This window comes from Cyanistes caeruleus, chromosome Z (genome assembly GCF_971803275.1).
Source record: "Cyanistes caeruleus chromosome Z, bCyaCae1.hap1.1, whole genome shotgun sequence".
NCBI lineage: Eukaryota > Metazoa > Chordata > Aves > Passeriformes > Paridae > Cyanistes > Cyanistes caeruleus.
Window position 1 is genome coordinate 64,072,201 of NC_141732.1, and position 26,421 is coordinate 64,098,621.

Below are 26,421 nucleotides of genomic sequence, written 5' to 3' on the forward strand. Positions count from 1 at the left end.
ACATATAGCTGATACAGAGACAACAATCAAAGTGCATATCTCAAACTTTTATTAACTGCTTAAGAGCTGTTTAACAAATCCTTACATCATCATAACACAAGATTCAAACTTTTTAACTGACATGTTACAAATAAAGGAACAAAGTTTAGGTGAACCCTTACATAAAGCTCCTTCCCAAACTAGGCCTTCACAAGATTACTTTCTCATGCAACATCTCACTTACAGCACAACAGAGTACAAACTAGTTTGGTATGAAGTAGTTTAATCCCATGACTCGATTTCTCTTGCAGAACACTCCATCCTTACTTCTCCTGCATTCACACTGCCTCTGCCTCTGTAATTCTAGGAAACACAGTAAGTCTTAGTTTAGAATTATTAATGCTTTCAATCATTTAATGGTAAGTCACCACAAAACAATTTTAGCTTTCTGCATGCATCTATCGCAAGATAATCAGAACACTCAAAGTTTTCATTATTAATCTTCTTTATACAAGGTTTTTTGACCCTGGTGTGAAATTACCGCAGTTTAATCAACCTCAGATTTTATCACATGTGGGAATAACACTTCCCAGAGTTCACATCCCAACTTCTTTTCTTACCAAACACAAATCAGTTCATAAAATTGTGAGGAAAGAAACTTCCTTCTCCACTATATACTTAAGAATGACTGTCTGCATTACTTCCCAATAAAATTATTTTCCTTTGGAAAAATAATAAAGCTCAGTTATCTCTAAGACTCCTCAAAATAATCACCTAAGAACTTCCAAAGATTCCTCTTTCAAATTCATCATTTGATTATCAGATGGAATTTTCTTGAAAAATTGAGCCAATTACAAATTAAAGAGTTTCTGTCAGACTGACATGAGAAGGTCTCATAATAATTAAAACCTCACAATCTACAAAACTCAAGGAGTTGGTGCACTGTATGTATATGCGATATTAAGGGCAATATTCCCAATCCAAGCAGACAGATTTCACAAAAATCTATTCTATAATGGTCAAATAGTCATAGTCAGATTTGGTAACTCAGAGGTCATAAAGGACATGGACAGACTTGGACCTAGAAATGATGGATTTCATGAAATGCTGGGAGACACAAAGACTGAAGACTTGCATTTGGAAACCATCTAGTGAGATCCACCTCTGAAAGCAATTCAGTAAAAAAGCAAAAATAAAGTGTCCTTGAACTAGAATATACAAAAAAGATCTACTAGTCAAGAATTACTCTGCAAGAAAATGTAAGTGTACACAAACATTCACAACAGCTGTTAATGTGAGGGTGCAAGTTTGAGAAGGAAGTGACATTTGTGTAACAGACCTCATGAAGGCCCCCTAGAAAAATTACTCAGATTTAGTAAGTGGACTAGCCAGCCATGTAAAAACAACCAACCACCCAATGCTTTCAACAACTATGGTATGGGAAAAGATAATGAAAGGAAGGTCTGAGCTTGAACTGAAGCTTCAGACATTGTTTAGGCACTGAGAACAATTATTTCTACTATGGTCTCAAAGAAAGTACATTTGTTGTTGGAAGCAACTGAGATGTGATGAAATTCTTATGGAATCAAGACATAAAGGAAAGTCTTTCAAACAGACATAAGCATAGAATTTAAATCCTAAAATCAGTAAGACTAGAAGGCTTGTCCTCGTCACCAACATTTAGGATGTTGACATAGACCAGACTAGGACATTTATGTAATTATAATTAGCTGAAGTTTTCAGTCAAATGAGTTTTTTGACTGGGTGATTCATAACGAGCAGCAACTATATTATCAGCAACTATTTGCTCCCATCCTCCATGTGAAGCAGAGAAATTTCTGAACTACAGATTCTATGTATGTTTGCATGAATGTTTTCTTCCAGAGGAATCCTGACTTTATAATCAAGACTATGGCATCTAGTAAGGGGCCACACTGTAAGAACCCAAGTCAAGCACTTGTCTGAAACTAGTTTCAGTAATACTGAATTCTTTGATGATACACAACTAAGAAAAGGAATGCAATTACAGTCAGAACAGTTTCAATGGCATTACTCTGGTCACATTCCACTAAAGACAGTTTTAAATCAAGACAAAGTTCCAACAGCCAAGACTTTCAGTTAATTTCCAGACCTACCTTCTGGGTATGAACTGGGAGTCGTCCTCCTTCAGACTCAAATGCAATTTCCGTCAGCCAAACAGGAACTTCCTGCTGAGCCTATGCAATTAGAATATCCATTCAGAGACTCTGACTGCTTTACCAATTCAGATTAAGATTTCCGTAACTGTACCCAAGTTGCTCAGTACATTTAAGTGAAATCTTAACAGAAAAAGTTAAGCACCAAGATTTGAAACTTACATCTGAAAGCACTTTAATTAGAGGCTGTGCAAGATGACCATCAGAATTGTTATCAAAGAAGCCAACCGCTTTCCCTGTATTTCCGCAACGACCAGTTCGTCCAATTCGGTGTACATACTCTTCAATGGTGGAAGGAAGATCAAAATTAATAACATGCTGAACGCTTTCAATGTCTAGACCTCTTGCTGCCACTGAGGTTGCCACAAGAACTGGACATTTTCCAGAACGAAAATCCCGAAGAGCTATTTCTCTCTCTCTCTGTTCTCTATCTCTATAAAGAAAGCAAGGGTTAGAATGGATGTCTCTAAAATCTACAGTATTATTTAAGACACAATTTAAATGCCATGTTTCATGGGAAGAAGCTCTGGCGGGGTGGGAAATTAATTCAAAACATAAGAAGACCCAAACAACTCATACACCACCCAGTTTAGGTTTTCTGAATTTTTTACTGAGGAGCAGCAAGACAAAGCAACTGTTTGAACTTAAGTCTGTAGAGAAACTGAGGGGTTTTTTTAAAAGAAATGGAGATAATCATGCATAAAACTCACTGCCTCTCTTAAGAAAATGCACTTGCTTAATTGATTACAAGTGCTTTTCCTACAGCTTTGTAGCAGGGAGACAGAACAGCAAAGACAGTCTACACAGACTCCTGCACAGGCCATTTTTCAGATATAGTAAAAAAACCTGTGGGCAGTCAACAGTACAGAACTTGTCTTCTGTTTATCATGACTGAGCTACAATGGTTCAGGATTTCACTTGTGTTCTTCACTGTCCAAGTAAGAAAACAAATTAGAAAGCTAACTAGTGCTCTTTAGGATCTTAACGTGGGATATTTAGTGAAGCCTGGTATAACCACTACTCCAGAGAAGAGTAACTATCCTAACTTCAACTCAAAAAGGTAAAATTAATCAGAAACCAGTAACATTCATGACAGTTTAACAGCTTTCATTGAACCAGTTATTCTATGTATACTTCAATTCACAGTATAATAATTCTACATAAATGTATTAAGAACCTCCTCCCACACAGGGGGGCTGCTATTTAGGCTCGCTAGGATCGGAAGGCCAGATCTTCTCAAAAGCTGTGTGGCTTTCACACACCTACAAATCCAACAGCCACAGGATATATGCACAAACATCCTGCATCATGCTAAGACCATTTTAGCCTTTCTTAAACCTTGATATTCTTGCCTGTATCAGAACACATGGCAAGCTAAACTATGCAGATACGGCCAAATGCGAGTGCTCAATAGAAGCTTCTTACAGAACACACATGACTTTCACTTTAAAAATACTTACCCATGGATACTAGTAGCTGGTATGTTTTCTTGACAAAGAAAGCATGCAATGAAGTCTGCTTTTTTCTTTGTGTCCACAAAGACCAGAGTTCGTTCATTACCTATGTTGAACAGAAGTTTAAAGTCACTGCAGTTTGAAACATGATGCATTTTCACTGTTTAGTGTGGCACTTATCTGTATTAGCATCTCATACAGGCATAAATTTTTAACATTCTTTGAAGTATGACTGTAATTCTTGCCTATTCTGAGCTAATTAAATTCAATCCGTCAATTTCTGTATCAATACAGAAACTGAGTGAAGAAACATACATTGTTTTTCTACTCAATAAAAACACTGTTCCCTGTGACAGGCATGCATTCCCCTTCTACAGCATGTGGCTCAAAGCAGCACATTATCCTGAGTGCTGAACAGCAAGAATCCACAGACTATTTTTTAATTCCGAACTCACATTCAGTCTTCAGCATTAAAACTTAAGACATACGGAACAAACATTGAAAAATCCCAGATACTACTAAAATACAGGCCCAAACATTCACACAATCTTAACATATCTGTAATCTTGGGATAATACCCCAAAATGCTGAAATATTGTAACTGATCATGTAAAGTAGAAACCCATCTAGGAAGGTTGTCTGCTAGTAGAGATGAATCATTAACAAATACTGGTCCCTTCCAACCCAAACTATCCTAGGACTCTATGAAGTGCCTACACAAATAAGCCTAAAAACCCACCGCTCCCCAAGTTCTGCTTGAAGCTTCATCAACAGTGTTGCAAAGCATGCAACACACAATAAAATCATACAACCATGACCTTTTAAAGGCAAGTTTAAAACCAAGAAATTTTGACTTCCCTGGTGAACAACTGGCAGTAAGCAAAGTTACCTATGCTGTGTAGAATTTCTATCAGTTTATCCCTCTTGAAATACTGAGAAACTTGAAGAATATTCTGCTGAACATCACTGCATGCTCCACCCACATGTCCAACAACAACAAATAAAAAGTCAGTTTTCAAAAATTCACCAGCTAGCCTGAAAAAGAGACATAACAGAGCAACATGAAACATATTATGCAATTGTTTTTGCCTTAAAAGCATGTACTTCCATTTATGTTTAAACAACCCTTAAATATTTTTATCCTCCGTTTTGTGAGGAACAATACAAGTAGTCTTATATACATTTTTTTAAAAACCAGAAGAGCCTGCAGTTTGGGTCCAGGACACAAACCACATCCTGGGCTGCATGAAGTGTGACCAGCAGGTCAAAGGACTCCTGCCTCTCTAAGACCTCAGATGGAGTACTGCATCCAGCTGTGGCATCCTCAGCCAGAAGACAGACATGTTGATTAAGATCCAGAGAGGCCACAATGATGATCAGAGGGCTGGAACTCCTCTCCTCTGAAGACAAACAGAGAGTTGAGGAGTGGGGATTATTAAGCCTGGAATGACCTTTTGCAGCCTTCCAGTACCTAAAGGGGCGTTACAAAAAAGACAGAGAAACCTTTCACACAGGCTGATAGGGCAGGACAAGTACAAGCTGGACAGAGGTTGGATCCAGACCAGACCTGGAGGGAAAGACATGGTGGTGCTGGTGGATGAGAGGCTGGACATGACCCAGCAAGGTGCACTTGCATCCCAGAAAACCCACTGTGCCCTGGACTGCATCCAAAGCAGTGTGGCCGGCAATGCAAGGGAGGGGACGCTGCTCCTCTGCTCTGATATTGTGAGACCCCACCTGCATTCAGCTCTGGGGTCCTCAGTATAACAAAGATGTGGACCTGCTGGAATGAGTTCATGGAGGCCACTAACCTTAAAACAGACAAGGAGTACCTCTGCTATGACGACAGACTGACAAGAGGTGGGGTTGTTCTAAGGGAAGACAAGACTTCAGGGAGACCCTGGAGTAGCCTTCCAGGGTGAGCAGCTGCTCGATACTCAGCTGCCAGCTGAGATTAAACCGCAGCCTTTCAGTGGCAGATGTAAAACCCCAAATGCTAAACTGCTCTCCAGTCAACTAGAAAAACACATGGTTTTCTCAATTCACTTGTACAGAAAGTTTCAACTATCAGGTCAAAGGTCTGTGTAACAGCAGAAACAAGTCCAGGTATAAAACCAAACGTTAAACTAAATCTGATTATACTCACTGAACTGAAGTGCAGGATAGTCCGAACCCAACAGGTCCAAAGAAAGCATCTTTGTGTCCAATACTACCAAGACAGTATACTGTTTAAAGCTCTCCTGGCAGCAGAGTATGAGGAAATCATTTCCTCACTTCAGCAGCAGAAAAGCATTAAATCCAGTAATGAACTGACTCCAAAAAATAAAGGTTTTCACACACTAAAATGTGAACAGTACCTTTAGTCATTTCAGTTTCAGATGGTTACAAGAACAACAAAAAAAAGCTGAAACAAAAAAATACCACACACAAAAAAAACCCAACCAAAAAACTCCCAAACAAACAAACAAAAACCCAAAAACTGACAAGGTAAACACACTGAATGAACACAAACTATACTTGTGCATGGTATCATCTGAATGTTTGATGTGCCAGCTGAGCAAACAAGAGCGTTTTTAGTTCACTAGAAGGTTATTTTTCCATACAAAGAACCCTATGAAAAACATCTTGACAAAGAACCATAGCCACAACAGGCAAGTCCTGCTTTAAAAAAGGTGATATCTTTCCACATAAGTGGTCAGCCCTACCTGACTGAATGGGAGAAAGCGGCCAATTCCCCTCTTTCATTCAGGACTGTGAATGACTAAAAAGTATTTTCTCCCAACCTCAAAAAAGGTGTTTCAGATTTTCTGAGACCAAAGGATGTTGTCAGGATTTGACTCACTGAATTGCCAACACTCTAACAGTATCCCTACCACATAAATCATCAAAATTATTTGCACTTCTCCAACTGAAGAGACTATTCTGATTTAACAATGTGTATTTAGATGCTGGTGTCTCAAAAAGCAGAAGAAATACTAAAAAGTTTCCATCTGCCTGCAGGGAATTAGTTGTTTTGTTCTGTTAATAAGCAACTATACTTACCATCTGTGAAAGACTTGTTCCCTTAAGTGAGAGGAACTTTAGAAGTATCGAGTAGTAAATATATAAGATATGTCATCAACCTATCTCATCAACTGTAACTATCAACTATATCTTATAAGCTGTAGAAGCTTTAAAACTACTAATAGAAAATACCAATTATCCGTATAAGTAAGAATAGTTTATCATAAATGCTGGTAAGTTGAGCAGTAATAACTGGTATGTCTCATTAGCCAAAGACTGTGTTACTAGCAACATCATTGGTTTAGAGCTTGCACAGATGTGGCGGGGGAGGAACAAGAAACCAACAGAGGAAACACGAGGACTTCTGCAGAAGCACAGTTTAAAAGCCTTCAGACTGCTTTCTAAATTGCTTAGGAGTCCCCACCTAAATTAAGCAGTTAATGTTTTAGAGTCCCTGCTTATATTAAGCAACGAATATTACTATTATAGCTTTTGGTATTTTCAAGCTTTTAAAAATAAGTGTTTTTAACTCTTCAGATATTTAGTTCAATACAAGTATGTCTTCAGATATATTTCTATTTTTATTCTACTCACCTCTGTACTTCCTCAGGAAAAGTAGCACTAAACATTAGTGTTTGGCGTTTGTCTTTCTGTGGCATGTCTGGGAAAGATACCAGCTTCTTCATATCTGCACCAAAACCCATATCAAGCATGCGGTCTGCTTCATCTAGTACCAAGTATTTCACGTTATGCAAACCAATCTGCAAGTAATTCAGTCAAAGAAAAACACTATTGGTTCTCTGACAGTATGCACTTACAGAATACCCTAACCACCAAAATCCACCTTTTACTTATTTCTCTCAAGTTAATAAAAAGTAAAAGTACTATGATTTGTTTATATTTCAATCTCTACTTAGCCTTTCAATCTGCACAAATTCACACACCACAGTGCTTCAGAACTTGGTTCAACAATGTAAACACAGAGCATGGAAGCCAATTATAATTTAGGCCATCTATTTTGGAATTATGCCTCTAGTTTTAGAAATATTCTCTCATAACCCTCAAACATTCTCAAAAAATTTTTTATCCCTGCAAAAAATTATGTTAGAAAGCATTACTAAGAATATTAGAACGTCACTGCTGCTGACCAAGACTATCACTTTTGACTAAAAGCCTGACAACTGCAGAAAACTGATCTCCAACTTACTACCAAGTGTTTTTCCAAACTTAAGTTTGTTTAGTGAACAGCACTGAGTCACCACTCTAACATATAAAAAATTCAATATGAATTTAGAATGACAGGGGAAAATAAAAATTCATATATAGTACTATATAACCTGGAGTTTTTTGTGGTTTATATTGTTTTATTAAAATGTGGATAGTATCAATATCCAACTGTGATGGACAAAGACTGTCTAACCATTTGAAGTCAGAAACGGTATGTTTATGCAGCTCCATGCTAATACAGGAGTAGCCCCCTGAATATGCACCGCACCAATTACAGGCCTTTTATTTACAAAAGCATTGAATACAAATACATATTCATAATCCAGTCACCACCCACCCTCTGCTTCATATGTTAATCAGCAAAAAGCAATTAAGCATGTGTAGTTTGTTCTTTGAAAAGGGTCAGTAGTCTTTTTATGGGGAGGGGTCATAGAAGGGAGGAAGAAATACAGCTCTTCCTTGTTCTGACCCTTCTACCTTTTCAGTGCAAAGTGACAAATGAACCTGTCTTGGACTCTCAGTTTCCTGTCTTCAATGAGTTTCTGATATGTAACTGTCCTGTGTTCTTGAAGTCTCTTAGCAGATTCTCTGTTTCTCATTACAAGCTAAACTGAGCAAACATAAGGTTGACAGGCAAGTAGTTATTTAAATCCAGGATAGCTAACTATTAACTCCTACTTTTAGCAAGGCCCATCTATTTAATTAGCTTCAGTGAAGCTTATCCTTAGTTAAAATCTTCTCTAAAATTCTAAATTCTTCAAAGTTTGTGTCTCAGGATCAGCATGAAAATATAGTGCCAGACAGATAAAAAAGCCACTGTAGCAAAACAAACAGGACACCAAATGAAGATACAATATAGAACATGCCAGAAGAATAAAGTGATGGTGTTCCAGGAATTTAAGCTATAAATTTTATTGCCATGACCACTGCAGCCACTTTAATTTACAGTCATATCATCCAGCTGTCTCTGAAAGGAAGTCAAGAGATCTAGACTCAGGCTGCTCCTTCAAAAACCTCATGGAATTCAGACAGTCTAAGAAAACCTCACTTGTATTTCAGTGCTGTAAACCAATCTCTGCTTCTATTAATTTTAAAGAATGAAAAACAGTATTTTATCTTTTAGGTAAGAGTATTTAGGGAATTCAGAGGAAGTGTTAAGATCTCACCTTTCCTCTTCCAATGATGTCTAGAAGCCTTCCTGGAGTGGCACACAGTATATTACAGCCTTGCTTTACTTGACGAATTGAATAGTCTGTTTGTGTACCTCCATAGATCACAACAGGCCTTATACAAGTCCTATGATATAGAAAAAGGTTTGGATTAATTGTGTAAGTATGCAAATGGTATTGTTTCATTAAAGTTCATAAAAAATAATCAGATCTACCACAAATCCATGTAAGAGTGGTTTAACTCCTTCAGCATATAGCTCGGTCCAAAAACAATGCTCAAACCCAGAAACTCACTCAAAATAAGCTCAAAGCTCCCCCTCACACTACAAAACAGGGGCTGCTCAAGTGGCTTGCTAGGAACAAACACAATTTCACATACATTCTTCCGTCTCTTCAACTGAGACCTACTAACTTTAACAAGTCAAAACAGTGCTAAGACTTTGTCCCCTTTTATACAGCATGCTCAGAAAAAGTAGATGCATCACTACATATGCCTCTAGAACTTCAAAGTAATTTTTGCAGACCTTAAAAGGGAAAAATAATAAATACATAAATGGCATCTTTATAAAACAGCTAATCACACTGGTCATACAGTGTGTGACTCAAGGATTAGACAGGAAATTCACTCAAAGATTACTCAGTGTTCTTCCCACCAAGCTTTTTGGTTATATCTGCCAACTAGAGATACATCAGATACTCTGCTGTAGAAAACCACTTCTCTAAGAACAACCCTATGAAGCTCTGAATCATGGTGTCATGGGGTAGCTCATCTTACAACACCTTGTATTACAAGCTCATCTTTTTAACACCTTCTGCTAAGGTTTTTACATACATGCAATGAGTATTTTCACACCCAAATTCAAATGATCTTTTACTGAAGATACTAATTCCACTTCATATGCAACAATGGTGATCAGATAAACCTGGTGAATTTTTACCAAAGCTAATCTAAACTTTCCAGAAAGCTCCAGTGAAGAACAGAAATTCCCTCTGAAATCATACAATTTCAGTATTTATCCACTATTAGTAGACATACGTATTTCATATTCCCATTTGTGAATTAAATCCAAGAACCTAAGATGATAAATCTCAACTGATCAATATGCATGCACTCTTCTTTAGACACTACAGGTTCATATCCTGATATTGTTTAACTCATTCTCATTTTTTCCTACAGGCCAGCTGTAAGAGAAACTTTTTAGATTCTGATGTTGTTTTACGGTGAAATCATCTGTACATAGTTTAAAATAGCATAATGAACAAATCAGTTACAAAGTTGTAACTTCTTAGTAATGCATTTATTAAGTGGATATGCAAACATGATCATTCTTCCTGAAGGCAGAGACCCTCCAAGTGTAAGTTTGCTTGAACAAAGGCAAGTATGATTTATCCCATCAGATTCCGCAGCGATGATGTTCTGCATTTCACCTCCAAACAGTAACAAACTGCTACATACAATAGATTTACTTCTCTTCTGTACACTGGTAAAACCTATTACTTAGTAAAAAGGTTAATGACAAATCTAGTACAAATGTACTCTCACACAACACTTAATGAGAAGTTTAGGTATCTAGTTCTATCTTGAGAGCTCAAAGTTTCCCTGAGCTGTGACACACCTGTCTAAGACCAGAAACACAGGGAAGTAAGAGTAATTAGAAACCCTCACTGGAAGCTAACTAAAACTGGTAACACTCACCTCCATTTTACCAATATGAAAGCAAAGCAAGTATAAATTACATAAGACAAGCTAGTAAGTTTCTTTATATTTGAATATATCTAGTGCAGGTATCTCAGTGTGCAGCTGCAGTGCAAGCTGCTGACTGACCTCTGGATGGCAAGAAATAGCTGGAGCCCAGGGAAGAGACCATGAACGGTTACTGACTCTTTGCTTAACAAAGGGCACAAGGACCTGCATCACTAGCCATGTTACCTGACACTCAGACACCGCAGGAGCAAATAACTCAGTAAAAAGACCTCAAAGTATTAGGTACATAAACTGTGAGCATATAAAAGTCAGTGATTCCGCTGTTCAGGGATCCCTTCAGGAGACATGCTGCTTGAGCTGTTGCATGCTTCTTCAAAACAATGAAATTACTTCAAGAAATCAGGCCTGAGATTCTGCTATGGGAAACCTGTGGTCAAGTCAGTGAGGAAACCTCATCTGACTCTGAGTGGTGCGTATATGAAGTCAAGCAGAGCAGCCAACAGCTCACTAGAGCCACCTGCTGTAAAGGGACTTTGATCCCAGCAGTTTAAGGTGGTGTCAAAGTGACTGCAGGAGTGGCTCCTGGACAGTCAGAAACTTTTTCCAGACAGGAAAATTTTCGTAACACATCTTTTAAGAAATCTCACTTTTCTCACCAGTGATAAGCTGAATACTCACCTCTGCTTCGAAGTGGACTAAGCTTTCCATTCACACACTACAGCATCAGAAAGATTAGGCACTTAAATCCCTAGTCATATAGTAAGAAACCTGCTAACCAGTGCTATAATCTGAACTCATAATCTCAAGTGTTTGTAATTTGATTGGCACAAAAAAACCTGCAAGTATTTATGAAAAAAACCAAAGCACTGCTGATTCAAGCAAAGTAATCAATCATCAATACCAGGCAACAGTGCAAGAGCTTACCCATACACAAATTTTCTTGCTTCTAGGAAGATCTGATTTACCAGTTCTCTAGTGGGGGCAGTAATAATACATTCCGGCTCTTGCTGCTCTTTAAAGCTACTGGCAGTTACACCATCCCTCATCATTTGGGCCACAACTGGTACAAGAAAGGCTGCCTGGGGGAAAAAAAACACAGCAGAATTTGGGTTGTTTAGTCTTAAAAGCTTTCATCAATCACATTAAAGTCTGTGTATCAATCTTAAAGCTTGAATAACAGTGCACACAATGATCAAGGATATCAGACCGCAAAAGGATTGATCTGAATGCACAACAGAACTTTAATTTAAGCTTATTTCTCCTTGCTAACCACAATGGAAGTATTGTATCTGGATCTTAACATTCTAGTAACGCAGGAACACAATCATGCAGTGGCTAACTCTCCATACAGTTCCATACACTGATGACATACCCTGGTAATTAAGTAACCCAAGACTAAAACCAGCCTTAATGTGTACTCAAAAGCTATAGGTTATCATCAGTAGGTCTGTAAAGTAATTATGTACAAACATTCCCCAGATTGCTAGAATTTCAGGTCAGTTTGCAACACAGCTCCACACCAGCACACTTACTTCCACGTAAGACTAGATACCCACAAACTTGCATCTGTACAGCAGTCCCAAAAGCATTCAGACTATTTAGAGCACAGGCTTTGAGTATTTCCCCTTCTGCAAACAGAAGGGGTCTTTCAAAATAAGTAACTAATAAGCTACATTAAAACAAAACTAGGATTTCACACTAAACTGAATAGCAAAAAGCTACATTTCATAACCAAACATTTCCATTCACCAGCTATGAGTGGTTAGGTTTGGGTACATTAGAGAGTTTTAAAAAGCTGAAACGATTTTCAACTTAGTATGAACTCTCAACACTGTTCCATGCAAAGCTAATCACCTAAAACCAAGACTGGCGCAGATCAGACTTCATCAAACCAAGTACAACAAACCTGCACAACACAGTTACACTCCGGCATAAGTTTGAAAAGAAAAAAACAAAACCAAAACACACACAAAACTCATACACACAGCATAGAAAAATAAAGAAACAAACAAACAGAAAAGAAAAAACAAAAACAAACCAAAAACAACCCACCAAAAATAACCACCAACCAACCAACAAAACGAAACACCCAAATTAGAAAACCCCACTAAGTAAGACAAAACCCCACGCAACACACAAGTCCCTACTTTTAACTCCTGAGGTCCTTTAATCAGCAGTTTCTAAGACTACCTGCCTATACTTCTGAATCCACAGCTGTATCTCCGAAGGCTGGCCTCCTGTATCAAAACACTAAACCTGACAACCCTGTTATCATTTGTATCTGTGCCTCACAGGTGCCATTGCAGTGCAAGTGAAATTACTGGACAACAAGCAGTTAAGGATGCTGACATGTGGAAGAGTGAGGTATCCCCCTGACAGCTCACGGTCACACACTTTCAGTAGAATACTGCACAAAATGCTTACAGTTTTTCCTGACCCTGTCTGGGCACATGCCATTAAATCCCGTCCTGCCAGTATAATAGGAATGCTGTACTTCTGTACTGGAGTAGGTTTAGAGTATCCAGCTTTAGCAATGTTCACAGTTAAAGTATGACACATGTTAGTGTCTGCAAAACTCTGTAAGAGAAAAAATTATTAACAGTTATTACACAATCACAGATGGTAAGTTTAAAAACCAAAATGTCTACTGTAGGATACAGACATCCAAATACTAAAGAGTATTAATTTCAGAGGCAGTCTCACCAGTCATTTAGGTTGTCATGGCTCCTAAAGGTGAAAGCCCCAAGGGTCTCTAAAATAAGCTCATGCCATTCAAATAACATTGTCTGCAGGACAGTGAATGCTTTGAATGCTTTCAGCTGATCTTACTAGTTTTAAGACAAAACTGCTTGGAAGCCATTTACCTGGACTCAAGCAAGTAAATAAACAGCACGCTATGAAAAAAAACTGGAACTCTTTAGCTTCATTTCACAAGGGAGTTATACGTGGTCTCTGTGCTAAAATCGGTAAGGGCAGCTGAAACAACACTTCTAGTCAGGACCAGAAAGCAACACAGGTGAAAAAAATCAGTTTAACTTCAGTGAGAACACCTTTCACAAGATGGATGGGGAGAACACCTCTGGATCTACTCTTCCAACACAGGTTCTACTAACCCTGCTGCACTTCTCATTATTAGCCCTAAAAAGAGCTTTTATTCTTTTTAAACACTGGCCACGCATTATAGATAAAAACTAAGTTATTATGTTAAACAATGAACTGCAACCAGAGAGAACAAACAGGGCTTTTTAAAACACTCCTGTGTCCAACTACTACCCCAACAAGTCTTCATTTACATTTTTAAGATCCCCCAGTAACTGACTTCAGTAAGGTAACTATAGCAGCCTGCCCAGAAACTGCTCCCAAAGACCTCTTTCTTTCAGTATCTGAACTGGTACTCTTCCACAATTTAATGATTGTTCTTTCTATATATCCAGTATTACTTTCTCTGGACTATTTATGTAGTTAGTTATTCTGAATTCAAATTTTTATCATTCAAACGGGGAGCACCTCCTTCCAACATCACACTATCTGCAAGATTCAGTATCTTTTATTAGTATTTTCCTTCGCTGCAAATACTGAACCCACCACACATTCTTGTAAATCATGCTTCACCATAAACTGTGAGAATAACCAGTTCACTAACCATTAATGCTGCTGGAGGGTCCAATCCTGACACTTCAACAACGTTTTCATCATATTTGTCGAAATTCATTCCTGTCTGATAACGTGCAAAGATGGCTTCTTCATCATCAGGTGGAGGAGGGGGTACGTAAGTCACCTTTGGACCTTAAGAATACAACCACTTAAGTTCATAAACAATATAAAGAGAAGTTAGAATAAAATTTTAAGTATGAAGCTACTGAAGTCAAGTTCAGTGAGCTGTCAACTGGATTCCCCTCCTTTTTTTCAGGAAGGCAAAAATTTCCATACTCATACTCATTCTACTTAATTTTATAAAACTTAGTTTTATACTATGAGACCTACAATTTACCTCTAAATGAAGTCAGATTCATAAAGCATTCATGTCCACATCTGCTCAAGGACCCCACTTTCCAGAGGTACTTGCAAAAATTAAATTAGGCTCTTCTTTATCATCTGGACAGAAACATGCCCTTATGGCACAAGGAAGGACATGCTTCCCTTGCAACAAATTATTCTTTCTTTAGAATTCTCTTTATTCATTAAATTCCATACAAATAGATGCAATTGTTGCATACCAAAATCCAGACTGGTTTTTAAGATGCTAAGACCTTACACTATCGTCATGAAAAAGGAATTACTATTGCGTGTGAAAGATGCAGTTATGTCCACTATAAGCACTAACACATTGCCTCTGTGAAGAATTCCTAAAAATCATTATTTGAACTAAAAATTTGAAAAAGTTGAGTTGAACTGAGTCAAAGAGAGGCAAATCAATTGTTCTTCAGATATTAAGCATCACTTCTGAACATGTATACTAATCACTGAATCCCAGAATGGTCTGAGTTGGAAGGAACCTTAAAGATCATCCATTTCCAACCCCCATGCCACAGGATGGACATGGTCCACTAGACCATGCTGCTCAAAGCCCAACTGGATGTGGCCTTGAACACTTCAAGGGATGAGATATCCACAAGCTCTCCAGTCAACCTGTTACAGTGCTTCACTGCAAGTCACTCTCCGAATAAAGAGCCATTTAGCCATGTTTTCTATGATGAGAAGCTTTTTCACAATTATCACACAAAATGTTTTACGTGGCCATCACAGTGGTTTAATCCCACTGTTAATGTGAATTATAGTACTCCTGTGAGTAACATATTACTACACTTTAAGTAGGACAACATATGTAGCCAGGTACAGAAGGCATCAGTGGCAAAAGAATACCGCAGAACTGTGGGGAGAAAATCCCTAGCAGACAAGAAAAACCCTCAACACTAAAATAAAGTTAAATCAGGAATAAGTGGCCTGTCAGAGCTATACACCTTACTTGTCTGCACTGAAAATAAAATATTTCCCTGTACGGAAGGGCAACAGTCTACATCAACTCTTTCAAAACTCAGAAGTTCTTTAAGGCTTACTTTCAAATCTGAGGTTAGCGCCTCTACTTGACTGTGCATTAACTGGACCAGCATCACCAAGACAAAGAAAAAATATTACGTAACACAACAGTTTTGAAAATCCAGTAACTAAAATTCAAATAAATTACAGTCTTTTACAAGCATACAATATACCTAGCATTTGCAGAAGGTTCTTAATAGCGAGAAAAATTAGAGACAGTATTTTTCAGAATTAAAAAGTAACTGCTTTGTCATTAATCATCAATGAGGAAATTCGTACAGTTCACCACTAAAACATCTCACCTGCACCATCTGTGAGTGTTCCTCTTTCTCTAGAACTGGGAGTTCCAGACTGAGGTATGTCCCCCTGCCCACCTTTTGTACCTGTAAGTAGCAGATACGTAGCAGATACATGGTAAAAAATGAGTACTGTGAAATACTACAACTAAAGCCAGCTATTGACTCCAATAAATCAGCAGAGCAATAGTCCCAACAACTTCTTCATTAGATCCAACCTATCCTGTACTATATCCAATAATACTTGCTTTTAAAAGAGACCATTCATATGCCACAACACAGCTGAAGAACAGAACCAGTAGTAGGAATTCTCAGTTCTGTGCAGTAGCTCTCAGGAAGCAAACAAATCCAGGAAGATCATCAAACATATCCTGTACCCATACCAAACCACTCTGCCTGAAAAGAAGAACAAACCATCTAACTTGCTCTCACCTTGTCCAAAGCCACCACGAAATCCTTTAAACCCTCTGTTCTGTGTACTAGCACCATCTACAGCTTTTCGTTCTTGAAAACCTGCAGTAATACAGCATAGCACACAGTAACTCAATTTGTCCACTTCTACGTGAGTAGACCAAGTGCCTTTTACCTGGCTGAAGAACAGAGGTCATTCAAAGCTGTCACTCTTGACTGACAGTTCTCAGGGGATGGGCAAAGCCAGAAAGACTGACCAGTGTATGTTGGCATCACAGGAACCAGTTAATACAACCAACTTACTCTCACCTTGTCCAAAGCCACCACGAAATCCTTTAAACCCTCTGTTCTGTGGAAGGGCATCTTCTCCATTTCCTTCTTGAAAACCTGCAGTACGGCATAGCACACAATCAGTAAAGTTTGCCCAATTTTAATGTGCAGGTCAAGCACCTTTTATCTGGTAATTATTCTTCTCAGTCCTTATTTTATTAATATGAAAAGTACAATATAACAAAGTGATTTTCCTAAATATATGAAAAAATACTTTTTTGCCAGAAAGCATTCAGCTGCTCTATCATACTGTAAAAACGAAGAGAATCATCTGGTAGATGACACCAGTAAGTTCTCCTAGCACAGCATCTGTGGCCTCCTCTCCTCCAACGCCTGGTGTATACCAGTATGTCAGGCATTTTGGTTTTTCCACATCAACAAATAAGAACCAGATCTTAAAGGATACTGCAAAAGACAGTATCCTAAGTATCCATAAATACAACAGTCTTTAAATACAGCTATACAGCTTCCTCACAATTGCTGCTCAAGAGTCTACACCAAAACTGCTTGTCACCAGTGCCCTGCATCTAAGTGGTGCTTAGTCTTGCTTAGTCTAACAAGACTAGCACTCCCTTACCATAATGCAATTAGCCCAAAATGTAGGAAAATGGTCCTAATATTTTTGGGAGAAAAAAAACTGTGCTGGCTTTGTAAAAAAGCAGCTTTTCTTTTAATAAAAAAGAACTGCTACCACGTATTATGTAATATTATATGTAATTATGTAAAATTTTATGTAATATATAATATTATAACCTGTGTTATGTCCTCAATGAGTACTAGCATAATGCCACTGTAACACTTATGAAAAATCATTACTTGACCCAAAAATAGTGTCAAATCAATTGTTCTTCAGATATCAAGGAGCACTTTTGAAAACATAATGATAGAATGGTTTGGGTTGGGTTAAAGGTCCCATAGTTAAAACCTCCCTGCTATAAGCAGGGTTGCCACACACAAAATCAGGCTGCTCAAAGTCCTCATCAAGCTAATAATTAGCTACATTGCCATAACTCACCAATGAGGAAATCTGTTCATCCCCACTACTAAAAAAGTCTCACCTGCACCATCTGCGAGACTTCCACTTTCTCTGAGAGCTCCAGACTGAGGTATACCCCTTTGTCCATCTCTAGCACCTGTAACAGTGCAGTGCATATAGGGTATATAATTACAGAAATCACAGAATCAACTAGGTTGGAAAAGACCTTTGAGATCACCAAGTTTAACCTACGAGTGAACACAACCTCATCAATTAAACCATGGCACTGAGTACCAAGTTCAGGCTCTTCCTGAACACCTCCAGGCACAATAACTCCACTATCTCCCTGGGCAGCCCATTTCAATGACTAATCACCCTTTCTGTGAGGAACTTTTTTGTGATGTCCAGACTAAACCTCCCCTGCTGCACCCTACAACTATTTCTTCTTCTCTTGTCACCGGCTGCCTGGGAAAACAGGCTGATTGCCACCTGGCTACAACCTCTGTTCAGTTGTAGAGAATGCTAAGTGCAAAACCAGCACGTAAGGTATTCCCTAAGCCTCCTTTTCTCCAGGCTAAACACCCCCAGCTCCCTCCACTGCTCCCTATAGGACCTGTGCTCCGGACCCTTCACTAGCCCTGCTGCTCTTCTCTGGACTTGTTCCAGCATCTCAAGATCCTTCCTCAACTGAGGGGCCCAAAACTGGACACAGTAGTCAAGGTACAGCCTAACCAGTGCCAATCAACCACAATCACTCTCCTGGCCCAGCTGGCCACACTACTGCTGATCCAGACCAGGATGACACTGGCCTTCCTGGCCACTGGTTCACGTTCAGCCGCCTGTCAATCAGTACCCCCAGGTCTCTTTTCTGCCTGTCCGCTGTCCAGCCACTTTGCCTCAGCCTGTAGCACTGCAGGGCATTGCTGTGACCCAAGAGCAGGAGCCAGCACTTGGACTTAACAGACCTTGTATCACTGGATTCAACCCATGATCCAGCCTGTCTGGGTCCCTCCGCAGAGCCTTCCTGCACTCCAGCATATCAACACACACACCCAACTTAGTGTCATCTGCAAATTTGCTAATAGTACTCAAAATTACTTCCAGATCATCAGTAAAAGTATTGAACAGGACTGGGCCAAACACAGATCCCTGGGGGACACGATGAGTGACTGGTGACCAACTGGACGTAGCACCGTTCACAACTCTCTGGGCCCAGCTGTCCAGCCAGTTCTTACCCAGGCATGCGGTCCAAGCCATAGGCTGACAGCTTTTCCAGGCATATGCTATGGGAAATAGTGTCAAAGGCTTTGTTAAGGTCCAGGTAGACAACTTCCAGAGCATTCCTCTCATCCATCAGGTGGGTCACTTGGCCATAAAAGGAGATTGAGTTCAGCAGGCAGGACATGCCCCTCCAAAATCCATGCTGGCTGCGTCTGATCCCTTGGCTGTATTAGATGCACCACATGATCACACTCAAGATGATCTGTTCCATAATCTTGCTGGGCACCAAGGGCAGGCTCACAGGCCTGTATTTCCCCAGATGCGGTAAGAAGCTGTTCTCCATACACTCCAAGAACCTCCTAGACTGCACACTCTCCACAGCGTTGAGTTCCCACCAGATTATTTGGTAGGTTAAAGTCTCCTACGTGAACAAGGGCTGGTGATCTTGAAACATCCTCCAGCCACTTACAGAGTAATTCACTTATCTCTTCATCCTGGTTAGGCAGTCTGTAAGACACCCATCAGGATGTCAGCCTTGCTGGCCCTCCACCAATTCCTGTCCTTAGGCACTCAACCTCAACATTGCTAATCCTAAATTCTGTAGTGTTGAGACCTCTCTAATACACTAAGTGACTCCTCCACCTCTTCTCCCTTGCCTGTTCCTTCGAAGAGCAAGCAGAAATCCACTGCAGCACTCCAGCTGTATGAGTCATCTCACCACATTTCTGCGACAGCTACTACATCAGAGTTTTCCCTCTGTACAACAGCTTTCAGCTCCTCATTACCCACGCAGCACGCATTTGTGCGCACATACTTCAGCTGGGCTCTCACAGCTGACTCTGGCTTACCACCCTTAGCCTCCTGCTCTGGAAAGCCTGGTCATCCCTTCCCCCTTCAAACCTACTTTAAGGCCCACTCAATCAGCTCTGCTAACTCTGGCCTAGACAGAGCCTACTTGATTCAAACAGGCCTGCTGCTGGCTGTGAAAACTGGCCCATATCAGAAAAAGCAAAATTCACTGATGGCACCAGCCCTTAAGTCAGTTATTGATAATATCGGTTCTCCTGTTCATCATTCATCCCTGTTACTGAAGGAACTGAGCATGGTATCACCTGTGCTCTTATCCCATGAACCAATTGACCCAGAGCCCTGAAGTCCTTTTAAATTGAACTGGTGCCCCTCTTGTCAACTCCATCATTGTGAACCTGGACAGCCAGCAGTGGATAATAATCAGAGGGCCAAATTACTTCAGGGAGTCTCCTGGTGATATCCTGTAGCGGGCCCCAGGGATCCAGCACTTTCCTGTGAGGTGGTTCCAGGTCCAGTCTACTGGGTCCTCAGATCCCCTTATAAGCAAGCCACCTACTACAATCACCCTTCCTTTCTTCTAAATACCTGAGGCTGTGATCCATCTGACAAAGTGCAATTGGAAGACCCTCCAGAGATATTTTTTTCTTTCATCTGCCTGACCTACTGGATCCAGGGTCTCATTCCTATTCTATAAGGATACCTGGGAAGGCAATGGCAAGGGAATATTTTGATTTCCAAGAAGGGACTTGATTCCCACCCCATCTAGGGAGGTCTCCTCCTCCTCCCTGCAGGAGGCAGGGCTCCTCTGACATCTGCTGAGCTTCTCTTAAGAGTTGGAAGGGTGTAACTCCCCTAGTCTATTTCTCTTTTGCTACCTCTAATACTCCTCAACCATTCCATCTCTTAAGCTCTGCCCCTAGACAGATCAAATCACTCACCTGCTTACACCACAGGCAGATTTTTTTTTTTGCAACATCTTCTGGTACTAACACCAGGCCAAGACACTCACTGCAGCCAGTGGCCTGGACACCTGTTTCCCTCTTGGGGAATTATGTCTGGGTTAGCAAACCCTGGCTGACAGCAGCAATTGCTTCTGACCATTTGCAAATCAGTACTGGATCTAGTAAGCGGGGGTGGAGGGGGAAGAAGGGGAATGACACAAACCCAAACAAACAAGTACAACAACAAACCTGCCAAAATACCACACTGACATATTAACACTCAACCTATCACGAGGAGGATGGCTGTGCCCCACCTGTGCAAACTGCCACATAAATGGGCATGCCAGTCCCTGTTGTGCCACACCTTCACTGCCCTGCCATTTCAGCACTCCTACTGCCTGCCATGCTATACCCCAGTTTGCCCACTCCTGGTCAGAGTGTTTTCAATTGTATGCAAACGGCCCAAATTCTGCCCCTAGCTCACCTGAACGGCTGGCATGAAGTGGAGGGATGGGAGGAGGGAGCTGCTTGATCAGTTCCTCTAAATCATATGCACATTAATATCATGAAATACTACAAACTAAAGCCAGCTATTGACTCCAATAAATCAGCAGAGCAATAGTCCCAACAACTTCTTCATTAGATCCAACCTATCCTGTATCCAATAATACTTGCTTTTAAAAGAGACCATTCATATGCCACAACACAGCTGAAGAACAGAACCAGTAGTAGGAATTCTCAGTTCTGTGCAGTAGCTCTCAGGAAGCAAACAAATCCAGGAAGATCATCAAACATATCCTGTACCCATACCAAACCACTCTGCCTGAAAAGAAGAACAAACCATCTAACTTGCTCTCACCTTGTCCAAAGCCACCACGAAATCCTTTAAACCCTCTGTTCTGTGTACTAGCACCATCTACAGCTTTTCGTTCTTGAAAACCTGCAGTAATACAGCATAGCACACAGTAACTCAATTTGTCCACTTCTACGTGAGTAGACCAAGTGCCTTTTACCTGGCTGAAGAACAGAGGTCATTCCAAAGCTGTCACTCTTGACTGACAGTTCTCAGGGGATGGGCAAAGTCAGAAGGAATGACCAGTGTATGTTGGCATCACAGGAACCAGTTAATACAACCAACTTACCCTCACCTTGTCCAGAGCCACCACGAAATCCTTTAAACCCTCTGTTTTGTGGAAGGGCATCTTCTCCATTTCCTTCTTGAACACCTGCAGCACAGCATAGCACACAGTAACTCAATTTGTCCACTTCTATACAAGCAGATCAAGTGCCTTTTACCTGGCTGAAAAACAGAAGTCATTCCAAAGCTGTCACTCTTGACTGACAGTTCTCAGGGGATGGGCAAAGCCAGAAAGACTGACCAGTGTATGCTGGTATCATAGGAACCAGTTAATACAACCAACTTACCCTCACCTTGTCCAAAGCCACCACGAAATCCTTTAAACCCTCTGTTTTGTGGAAGGGCATCTTCTCCATTTCCTTCTTGAATACCTGCAGTACAGCATAGCACAAAATAATGTAGTTTGCTCAATTTTCATGTACAGATCTAACATTACTTATATGACTTAAAAAGCCATTTCACTGCTTTCACCCTTGTAATGGTAGTTCTCAGGGAGCAAGCAAATCCAGTAAGATCAAGCATACCCCGTACCCCATACCAAACCACTCTGTATGAAAAGAGGCCCAAACCATCCAACTCACTCTCACCTTGCCCAAAGCCACCACGAAATCCTTTAAACCCTCTGTTCTGTGTACTAGCACCATCTACAGCGTTTCGTTCATGAAAACCTGCAACAATACAGCATAGCACACACTCAAATTTGCCCATTTCTATATGAGCAGATCAGGTGCCTTTTATCTGGCTGAAGAACAGAAGTCATTTCAAAGCTGTCAATCTTGACTGCTAGTTCTCAGGGAATGGGCAAAGCCAGAAAACAAGGACCAGTACATCCTGCAATCATACAAACCAGTCAATACAAAAACTTACTCTCACCTTGTCCAAATCCTTTAAACCCTCTGTTTTGTGGAAGGGCATCTTCTCCATTTCCTTCTTGAAAACCTGCAGTACAGCATAATACAAAATCAGCGAAGTTTGCCTAATTTTCATGTGCCAGTCAAGCCCCTTAAATCTGGTATTTGATCTTCTCATTCCTTCTTTGGTGACTTCACAAGAAGTTCAATATATAACAGTGTTTTCCCTAAACATATGAAAAAGATGAAGACAGGAAGTACTTTTTGACAAGAAGTCTGACAGAAAACAGAACTGCTCTCCTGTACAATTTCAAGAAGTAAATCAAACATTGGGTCCTTAAGTATTCGGCTTTACAACCGTGTATGCTAATCAAGCCACTAACCTCAACTCTTCATTAAGGCCACACATCAGTTCAGACTTCTGGTTCGAGGGCAACTGACAGGATTTGGCCCTTCACAGTTTTCTTAACTGGTACTACAGAGGACGGTGGGAATGCCAGCTGCTGCGTGACATGTAGTGAGGATGTGAAAACATGTCTTTCAGATCTACCCAGCTGTATTTTTTCATTACTCAGAACAATTATTCAGTTGGCAGTGAGAATTATGTAGTGTATTTTTATTTCTAATCCCTTTCCATAGTCACTCTCCTGATGGGAAGAGAAAGGAAATAAACATATGCATAGATTTGAATCATATGCATAAAATAAAGGTATTCCTCATTTTAGACTTAAGTTTCACAATTCATCTAAGGTCCAAACAATCAGCTTAGATCATAATTTACTCCTTATTCTTCAGCACAACACCTGTTCTATCATATTGTAACAACAAGCATCATCTGGTACAGGACACCATCAAGTTCTCCTAGCACAGCACCTGTAGCCTCCTCTCCACAAAGCCTGGTGTGGGTATGTCAGTCAGTTTAGTTTTTCCACATCAGTCAGAGACATAAAAATTGTATCTTAAGGGCTCATATATAAATGATATGACGTGATATGATATACACATAAAATGATATGATGTATATATACAATATCCTAAGTATCGATAAATACAGCTTGAAAGTTCATAATTGCTGCTGGAGAGTCTACAGCAGAACTGCCTGTCATTAGTGACCTGCACAAAATAAGCCTAGCGTTCACCCACGATAACAGGGCTCAACAAAAAGGATGCAGAAACGGTATAGAATTTTTTCAAAGAATAAGCTGTGCTGTGTTTGATTGGGGTAGGGACAACTTCCTTCACAGCAGCTGGCACAGGGCTGTGCACTGGACTTGTTGGAAAAAGTACTGATAATACAGAGCTATTTTTAGCTAGTGCTGAGCAGCCCTCACACTGAGTTGGGGCCATTCCCACTCCTCACCACACCAGCAAGGGGGATGAGGGAGCACAAGATGGGATGGGACAAAGCCAGGAAAACTGATCCCATCCCACGTGGCATCAAGTTCAGCATATAAAGCCAGGGAAAGCAGGATGAAGAGAAGGGCATTTGGCATGATGGTGTTTGACTTCCCAAGCCATGGTCATGCATGATGGAGATCTACTTCCATGGAGCTGAACCTGCCTGCTGATTGAAAGTGGTGAACAGCAAAATTTTATACACTATATACAACTAGCTGTTAGAAATACAAGCACTACTGGACGTTACCTTTGGCTGCAAAATTCCTTCCTCTACCAAAACTACTCACTGGCTGATGCTGGGTGTTTACAAATTCATCAGTATCTGTAATTAAATAAAAAAAATAATTAAGTTAAAATTCAAAGCTCTCTTTAACTCACTACTAATTACATGTTACTATGGAATTGCAGTAAATAAGGAAGCTTTGATAATTAAAAGCAAAGTCCACTCCTCATGTTCTGTATATAATTTGATGCTGCTATTCCACAGAGGTCCAATGAACATGCCACAATAATACTCTATTTTCCTTTTATCGTGTACAATGCTCAAGGGACCAACTATTCCGAACATCAGTAAAGTCAAAAGTGCCTTTCACATACCAAAGGAATCTACACTTGGACTGAAAACAGATGAGGGGTCATTTGGTCTCTCAAGCAAGCTAACCTAGAGAAAGAAAAAAGACACATCATGATAACTTTAGGCATAGCCAAGAACATAAATACAAAAACAGCTACTGAGTCATGCACTGAAAGAAGTTGCCTTCTACATCTCCTGAAATACAAACTCTCATGGCTCTTCTGTTTGCTTCAGTTTATCGCATTTCAGTACATTAACTTGCATACTGTTTGCATCTGAATGTTACCAAAAACCACATTATACACAGCTGTCACATCAATAACACTTAAATTTACAACAACCACTAAATAAAACAGCAGCAAGTAAATTTCTAGCACAGAAAAAAAAACTCAGTTCAGCAACAGTGAACTCCTACGGCTGCCTACCATGTTTCCAAAAATTACGGGAACAGGGGACACTACTGCCCAGCAGCCATTCAGACTGCAAGGACACGAGTTGGAGAAAAGAAAGGGAAAAGCAGCAAACACACTCCATCGCCACAGCTGCCCCTCCCACTCATACCTTCTCAAGGGATCTGAGCAACGCCTCGTCCCCTATCTCTGCATTCCAGTCTTCTTCGATCATGCTGCGCTCCGCCAGACCTGCTTGCAGGAGTCAGAACACACCAGCAGCCGCCAGGCTCCGGAGGCTACCGCCAAAGAGAAGATGGCGCCCCGCACCGATACTCGCTGACAGGGGCGCCGCCGATACCTGCGGGCGCGGGTGAGCGCGCCCTACCCGCGCGCTGCGCTGGTGGGGATGGAGGAGATGGGGGTCCTCCCGCGGAAATGCAGCTCGCTTCCCTAAGGGGAACGCGGAGGCCCTCTCCTACCTCGTTCCTACAGTCCACAAAACTGCGCACCGAAAGAAGATGGCGGCTACCGCCGACAGACCGCAATACGGCCGCACGTGCCGCTGCCGCCACGTCACGTGTCGCTCCCGGCAGCCAATGAGCGCGGGTCGCGGCCGGGCTCCGCGGGCGCGCCCCGGCCCCTCACGTGGCGCTGCGGCGGGAACGGCGCTGCCGAGGCCCGGCGGGCCGGGAGCCGCCGAGCCGCACCTGGCGCAGGAGCCATTTAACCGCGCACACCTCTCCCGAGCATTAGGGTAATACCCAACGGGACGTGTGCTTTCTCTGGAATTTAAAAAAAAAAAATAAAGTGTTATAGTGGTTACATGTTTTAAAAACGAAAGGAAACAAAATTAACTCTCTGAACAACTCAAAATTAAGAACAACACCTTTTCCCCGCTGTTGTTATAATAGACTTGTCAAATATAAGAAAGGTGTCTGGCTCTGGATGTGATGCTGGAGTAGAGGAGAATATAGATTGCACTCCTATCAGTTCAATTAATCTACTAAAATTAGTAGCAAGTAGTCTGGCACTCCAGCTTGGGTTTCCAAGCTACCAGTGCAGTGTCTGTCTTCTCTGTACCTCTTCTCATGCTGTGAAATAACAGCAATGCTTATTCATAAAAACCTTAAGGAATGTCCTATGTCATCTCATAAACACAGTAAAACTCATTAAAACCTCCTTCACCATGTTCAACAGATTTTCCTCATGAGAAAAACAATTTGAAAAAATGTGGGTCTGTTCGATTACTTTAATGCCTTATGTTGCAGAGAGGTGACACCAGAGCTGTATTTCTGCAGTGAATTGTCCAGCAGG

At 40.6% G+C, this 26,421-nt stretch overlaps 1 protein-coding gene across 42 annotated transcripts; it reads right to left on the reverse strand.

Moving 5' to 3' along the window:
• Nucleotides 1-32: 32 nt before the first annotated feature.
• DDX4 (DEAD-box helicase 4) lies at nucleotides 33-25,818 on the reverse strand. 42 transcript variants are annotated; one of them, XM_086866922.1, is made up of 22 exons: nucleotides 25,277-25,818; nucleotides 24,739-24,802; nucleotides 24,389-24,463; nucleotides 22,766-22,831; nucleotides 22,480-22,560; nucleotides 22,186-22,263; nucleotides 21,903-21,980; nucleotides 21,614-21,694; nucleotides 17,865-17,939; nucleotides 16,786-16,863; nucleotides 16,498-16,578; nucleotides 16,072-16,152; nucleotides 14,376-14,518; nucleotides 13,157-13,309; nucleotides 11,657-11,811; nucleotides 9,025-9,154; nucleotides 7,226-7,392; nucleotides 4,518-4,663; nucleotides 3,635-3,734; nucleotides 2,337-2,607; nucleotides 2,115-2,195; nucleotides 33-342 (listed from the first exon to the last, which is right to left on the reverse strand). In XM_086866922.1, exons 1-22 carry the CDS (start codon nucleotides 25,337-25,339, stop codon nucleotides 262-264), a joined length of 2,328 nt encoding a protein of 775 aa, XP_086723048.1. In that variant the 5' UTR covers nucleotides 25,340-25,818; the 3' UTR covers nucleotides 33-261. The 42 variants fall into 42 exon arrangements, with proteins under 42 accessions (XP_086723048.1, XP_086723047.1, XP_086723045.1 ...); XM_086866921.1 differs by having other exon boundaries at nucleotides 16,780-16,863; XM_086866919.1 differs by having other exon boundaries at nucleotides 21,897-21,980.
• Between the last annotated feature and the right edge of the window lie 603 nt (nucleotides 25,819-26,421).

Excerpts from the sequence above, each read along its gene's own strand:
- DDX4 (XM_086866915.1), bottom strand. The coding sequence starts at position 25,339 with ATGATCGAAGAAGACTGGAATGCAGAGATAGGGGACGAGGCGTTGCTC. Across the intron at positions 21,695-21,896 it reads TGGCTCTGGACAAGGTGAGG|GTTTTCAAGAACGAAAAGCT; the intron begins GTAAGTTGGTTG and ends GTATTACTGCAG. Across the intron at positions 16,579-16,779 it reads TGGCTTTGGACAAGGTGAGA|GTTTTCAAGAACGAAAAGCT; the intron begins GTAAGTTGGTTG and ends GTATTACTGCAG.